Source organism: Pocillopora verrucosa, chromosome 6 (assembly GCF_036669915.1).
Source record: "Pocillopora verrucosa isolate sample1 chromosome 6, ASM3666991v2, whole genome shotgun sequence".
Classification (NCBI taxonomy): Eukaryota; Metazoa; Cnidaria; class Anthozoa; order Scleractinia; family Pocilloporidae; genus Pocillopora; species Pocillopora verrucosa.
In genome coordinates, this window is record NC_089317.1 from 5,101,038 (window position 1) to 5,107,720 (window position 6,683).

The window sequence follows — 6,683 nt, forward strand, 5'->3', positions numbered from 1 at the left end:
AACCATGTCTGATTGTCCAGCTGGTTGCCGTGTGAACTTCAATATATTTTAAGTTCTTGTAGAAATAGGAACGGTAGAAGGATAGGATGAAGGCCTTTTCAAATTAAGCAAATTAGGCGCTCGGCCTGGTTTTGAACCAGGGAGGGTTGCCACGGGAAGTTGCTGCACAAAATTTGAAACGGCCTGCATGCTTTGGTCGCAGAGTTTGGCACCAATCATATTTAGAAAGATACACTCTTTCATTTCAGGATCGATTTTCTCAGAAAATGTCTGAGGGATGAAGCTCAAATTTGGCGAAGACATAGAGCAATATCTCAGAGATCAACAACCGTCACCAGTTAGGAAAGATTTTTAGGCATTAATTCCAGTTTGAAGTAGGGGAGGTCGCGGCTGTCGGCCACTAAGTTGCAAGCCTTGTCTCCCTTCTCTCAACAGCCTTCGGCCAGAAGTAATTTGGTAAAAGACACTTCAAACGGCCAATGAAGGCTAAAAGAAATACCACAAATAAGTTGATTAACAGCTTATTTAACTTTATAGAGATATTCAGACCGAGATGTAATTTAAATTTGCAATTTTCAGGGCTTTATTCATGACCCTCTAGATTTTGTTCGTCCTATGTCAGCAATTATTAACCACGAAAATATAGTGTGGTTGGCCCGTGGTAGCTCTAAGAGCAGCGAGGAAAAAGTTTTTAAACAGGGAAAATACTACGAACCTGCTCTTTTTGAGCGGAATCATAAACTTTTTGGATTTATTCCACAAGGGCACTAATTCCCTTAAAAAATTCTAGAAATAAAAGGAAAAAAAATTCATGTTACTATCCCGTTTGATAGCACTAGTTATGCAAGTTAACGATAAGTATCGTAGGTGGCACTTTATCAAAACTGTAATTTACAGAAAGCATTGCCACAGTGCTACATAGTTCTACATTGTTACGTTTTTCTGAGCTATTTCTTTACTCTGACTTCATCCTTTATATCAGTGAAACTAATATGCCATCATCGACTTTGGAAAATTAGTGAAAAGCTGTAGATTGTGGTGAATGTGGTGAATGATCCCATGTAACTGAATGATCCTGAGTAACTATAAAGTGCTACGTGACGCCAATTCGGTAATGAGTTCTTAACCTAAAATCTTCCCTGTGGCGTTTAATATGAGGCTTCATTAATCACTTCAGTGAGCCTACGTATAGCCGTAGCGTCCCCCGCAAGGTGAGACTGCAGAAACCATGTAAGTTTATTTATTTATCAATTCAGTTTACTTTCTACGTGAGGTATGACAATAACCCAAGTATTCCAGAAAAAGGATAATCAACCGCCTAAGGAGGTATAAATGCCAGCTTAAGACGACTGATGTGCGGTATAAAACGCAGTAGTGACCCCCTCGTTAGCCCTTAAGACTTTGCGTTCGGTAATACTTTCCTTCAAAACTGTATCTGCGTCTAATAACCGGAGGAAGCCGGTGCATTGCCTAATGAGTTCTTTACGACTAGCTCCTAATTTACTGCTTGTGACTGTTTTTGCGTTGATCCAAACTTTAGCTTCAACGAGTGCCGCTGTGGTAGACCGCAAGAAGAGCACCGGTAGCTGCTGGAAAGAAGGTAAGATTCTCCCAGCAAAAATTGGTGATTATTTCTATGAGTATAGGAAATGCTTGAGGAAAACAGAAGCGACATTGGAGCGGCGTGCTGCGTTCTTTGAGGAAGCTAGAGAATCAAGGTTGCAAATTTTATATTGCAGAAGTTTGGTTTGAAACGGACAAACCGTGATTTTCGGTATTGTATCAATCTCGTTTAATTTCTTGTTAAAATCTCCTTTGCCATATGCGAGAGAAAAGAGATAAATCGTATTTCGTAATTTCAATGTATTGGAGTGAGTTTGTTCTTTATACTTTGCAGAACTTTAGAGTCATCCTGTTACGCTAAGCCGTGGGCATTTTGAAGCGCCCGTCGATACCTTGAGGGGGGAGGGGAGGGGAGGATTGGGAGTGGCGGTGTTCTTCAGTAGCGGTATTTTGGCAAAGAAAATCGTAGATTGGGGGATCGAGATGGACTTTCACATCCTGCAATGTTCGTTACTTGTGTTGTCCGTAAAGCTCTGGTACTAGAGAACTAAACTTTATTTCTTCTCTTGCGTGTTTCAAATTTGCCTTAAAATCAAGGCATTTTCCGCGTTGAAAAGCCTCATTGTGTCCGGAAAATAACGGGAAGGATATACGAATGGATTACAAAGCCCATTGAACACGAAACAATAACTTATTGTATCCTTATTGTATCCTTCCCGTTATTTTCCGGACATAATGAGGCTTTTCAAAGCGGAAAATGCCTTGATTTAAATGCCTTGATTTTAGGGCAAATTTGAAACACGCAAGATCAGCATTACGACGAGAAACGTTAGAAATGTCGATTTTTGCGATAAGCTGACAGAATTTGGACAGTGAGAACCATAGGATCATATCACATATTCAAATGAGAGAGACCAGAGCGTGAAAGTAACACAGTATGTGAAAGGGAGGGAGAGGAAGTTTATCAAAAGGTGACATTTCGGGATACAGTACAATCGTTACTCTCATTCCGACACTGCCTTAGCCTGAAATTTCAAATTGAACTAGGAGCCCATTATAATGGACTCTTTTTGGGAACTCAATATTTAAATTCATTTATTTCAATATTTAAACAACCCACACAAGCCATCTTTACCTCAACAGCTTATTATAAAAATTGCGCCGAGCTGTACAACTGCGGCCAAACGATCAGCGGTGTTTACACAATCGACCCTGATGGTGAAGGTGCCTTCAATGTGTATTGTGACCAAACCACAGACGGAGGAGGGTGGACAGTGTTTCAGAGGAGACTGGATGGTTGCATGAATTTTAACCTGGGTTGGGCAGACTACAAAAATGGCTTCGGTGATTTCCTTAATGGAGAGTTTTGGCTCGGACTAGAGAAGATCCATCGCCTGACGCAAAACGAGACAGAAAACAGGCTTCGAGTAGATCTGGGAGTAACTAAACGCAAAACTGTTTACGCTGAATATTTGTGGTTTGGGATCGGAGACAAGAAAGACAACTATCGGCTGAAACTCGGAAACAAATCAAGTGAGTCAATCTACTTTCTCTCGGTAATCATTATCTAGAACAGCACGAAGGCGAGGATGAGAAAAGCATCAAATGTATAATGTAGGTGACGGTTGTATTAAAAATTAATATTTACAGTAATGTGTGCGTGCTTCTCCTAAGAACTGATTTCTATCACACTTGCAATTTGTACCTGGGTAAACCTTATCTATGGAAGCCGAGGGCTGAGGGAGATTTCACAGAGTCCTGCGTGGTTTGACAATTCATGATATGATGCGAGAACAGAGTTCATTAATTGTTTTATTACAGGCTATTTTTTATAAAAATCTACAAGATAGTGTAAAAAATCCTTTTATGAAAAGGAGGCTGGACTCCAAACTCCGTAAAAAATTTATATGGAGCCTGTTAAATTAACCACGACATTTAGCTTGAATAAATTATCTGAAACTTTCACATTTCAAAACAAAGGGGTAACGAACTTAAGTGATAGAAAGTTAAGCTTGAACTTGAATTCCGAAAAGCAACAAAAAAAGATACGTGAAAGAATCCACGTCAGTTTCAAAGTCGAGGTTAGAATTCTTTGATGCGATTGGCTAATTTGTGAAAATCACGCGCCACGTGTGAACACAAAATGGAGTACCAAGGGGGAGATGGAGAGAAAAAAATTTGATTTGAAATTTAAAACGTAAGGGAATTTCACTTCGCTCTGAGTTTGAAAAAGTTTGAGAACGCTACACGCTTAAGTAGCTTGGAAACCAGGCAAACTTTGAGCTGGAGTTGATAAATGCAATATATGCTGCAGATATCGGGTTATCTTGTCAACTTCACACGATTTTGTATATGGACTGAATTCTCTCTGCCAATCAGAGTTTCCAATATAAGTCAAGTTTAAAATTAAGAGTATCGTCATCATTATCATCATCATCATCATCATTATCATTATACTTTATCACTATAATTGTTATAATTATTGATGTTTTATCATTTCTATTAGTATGTGCGACTGTCAATGATTCTCTCAGTGATCATAACGGCTCCCCGTTTCGTACCCGGGACAACGTTTACAAGCATTGTACCCATAAGATGTTTGGAGGCTGGTGGTACATCAACAATACTAACTGCGCTGTTTCGTCAAATCTCAATGGTGCTCATCATTGTAAACAGAGAAAAAGGAACATGAACGAGACCTTGGGCGAGCTAAAGATTCACTGGGGTATGTTATCTGGCACTGATGCAAGTCACACCAGTCCACTAACATCGGAAATGAAAATAAAACCTGTGGATTTACCTTTTAAGTGTTAAAACACTTTATTGAACACATGTAATCGTTCACTTGGCATCTAGTCGATTTCTTGATTAATAAAATACGTTATTTCAGTCAAACTTGTTATTGAAGAATTTGCTTTAGTATTTGTTTCTCTAAAGGTAATTTTGGAAGAATTTACAGAAATGACGGATAATATCATTTCTGTGATAATTAAGTTTCAAATCTTAAACAACTTTTCCCTTCCTCTAGGCGCCTCTTCAATTTTCACCACTTTTAGAAAGGAGTTAATTTATTTTGCAACTAAATAATACATGATAACAAAAGGTGACGATGTACCACAGGGGAGTGAATTTATAGTTTGTGAGCCAGTAATGAAATTTTAATGTTCCCCTGATGCATTTCAGTTCCGCTTATTTGGAGCGCTGGGCGCTCATTAACTCTCTCTAGGCGTTTATTCGGGGCAGCTGCTTACAAACGATACCATTCTTGCGAAGAGAAAAATCATGATTCAGTAAAAAGTCTAAATAAAAAAGCGTTTAAAAGAAAATAAAAGAAGGCCGAAGAAAGCAGAAGACTACACAGATGGTGCGACATGGACTCAAACCGTAATCACCAGCGACTTCAGCCGATGAGAGATGCGATGACACCCGAGAAATCTCCTATCAATCATCAATCAATCAATCAAACAACCAATCAATCGTTTCCTTGGAGGAATTAAAAAAAAGGTTAAGCTTTAATCATCTCATCCTTCTGAAATCGTACTTACCAACATTTGATTTTATTATCTTTAATATATGATCCAAGAACTGATCTACCCTAGGTGATAAAAACAGATGGAAAAAAGGAAGAACCGAGAAAGTTTTTTCTCAAATGAGTTTTCTACATTTTTACAGGATCGTCATTACTAAACCTTATCTCAAGCTCGAACTAAATGTCTTTCCTCAAAAACGTGAAAAAAAGCGAAAATTTTAATTAGTCCCACCTCCTGAAAAGCCTTTTACTCTTGAGTTTACATTTTAACAGGGAGAAATTTTATCTTGCCCGAACTCTTGATCCAACCGCTCTCTGTGTTTAGATTTAGTTAAATAATTTCCAAAGCCGAGTTCCCTACACGTTTTTTTGTGAACCTCTCTGAAAAATATTGATTGGATGATCCGTATAGTTGAGTACAACATAAATGAGTTGAAGATGCGTTGGCGATCGATGCACGAAGGCTTATAACTCATATTTGTGATTACATCAGAAGCCATCATGATGCAAAGGTCTTGTCCACCAGATAATACCAAAATGTTTTGAAAAAGTACTACAAACTGACTTAAAAGTTTATTAGAACGTTCACCGATCATCCGCCATTAGTGGACAATCTTCGCTCATTGCTGATTTCTGAGACGATTGTTCCAGCTTTGTGCTTTTTTCAGATCCTCTTTTTGTTCTGCCATGAGCTTCTCCAGAAAAGCATACTCCACCTCCATTGTCTGATAACTCCAACTTAAGTCCTCTAGCCGCTGGACAATATCGACGTACCAGTGGTTCTTTAGAGAGCTGTCACGGCGCGAGTTCAGGGTTGGAAACTCCGGTGGAGGGAGAACCATTTTCTCGTTGTTTACAAATTGATGTGTTGAATTTACGCCATCGGTGGCCATGGTTTCCTATGAAGTAAGAATTTCATAATAAGGCGACTTTTGCGAAGATTCTTATTTGTCAATTTATGGTTTCTGTCAGTCAACTGACCAGCAAGATATTCAATCAGTCTGTAAGGTAGTCAGTTACTCTGTCAGTTAGTCAATCAGCCAGTCATTCTACATGCATTTCCCATGCACGCGTCATAGCAGTGTTTATTACGCATAAGGATTTTTTACTTCACTGTGACTGCAGCTTACATCTGTAATGAAAGTGTTCGCAAATAACATATTGAATATCACTTAGTTATCCTGCAAAATTTTGGTAAAAGTTTCATGTGCATCAATATGATCCACCCAAAGAGCGAATTGTCATGGATTTTTGAAGCTTTTGTGAAGTGTTTCGTAATTCATGGCTATGACTTTTAACTAGAACTTGCCAAGATGAAAAAGAGTATTTATTTTGATTTGTTTGAGCCGATAACACACATAATCAAAGGATAATTGCCTCTAATTTAGACAGAAAACCACAAAAAAGACTGTGCTAATGAAGGCAATTAATGTACCGTTGTTTAACATCAACAGATCAAAAAGTTTGGAAACAAATCACAACATAAGTACCTTTTAAGTTGAGTAAAAATCTAAGTAAGTTCTTCTTCATTAGAGAGAGCGTGAAGAAGTTGTTGAGTATCTGTACTCAGTTTACGAAGTCTTATTTACAG

At 38.4% G+C, this 6,683-nt stretch overlaps 1 protein-coding gene across 1 annotated transcript; it reads left to right on the forward strand.

Moving 5' to 3' along the window:
• Nucleotides 1-1,386: 1,386 nt before the first annotated feature.
• On the forward strand, nucleotides 1,387-4,377 carry LOC131786151 (angiopoietin-related protein 7). The gene is made up of 3 exons (XM_059103159.2): nucleotides 1,387-1,600; nucleotides 2,707-3,096; nucleotides 4,070-4,377. The coding sequence occupies exons 1-3, from the start codon at nucleotides 1,474-1,476 to the stop codon at nucleotides 4,375-4,377; spliced, it is 825 nt and encodes a 274-aa protein (XP_058959142.2). The 5' UTR covers nucleotides 1,387-1,473.
• The last annotated feature ends 2,306 nt before the right edge of the window (nucleotides 4,378-6,683 follow it).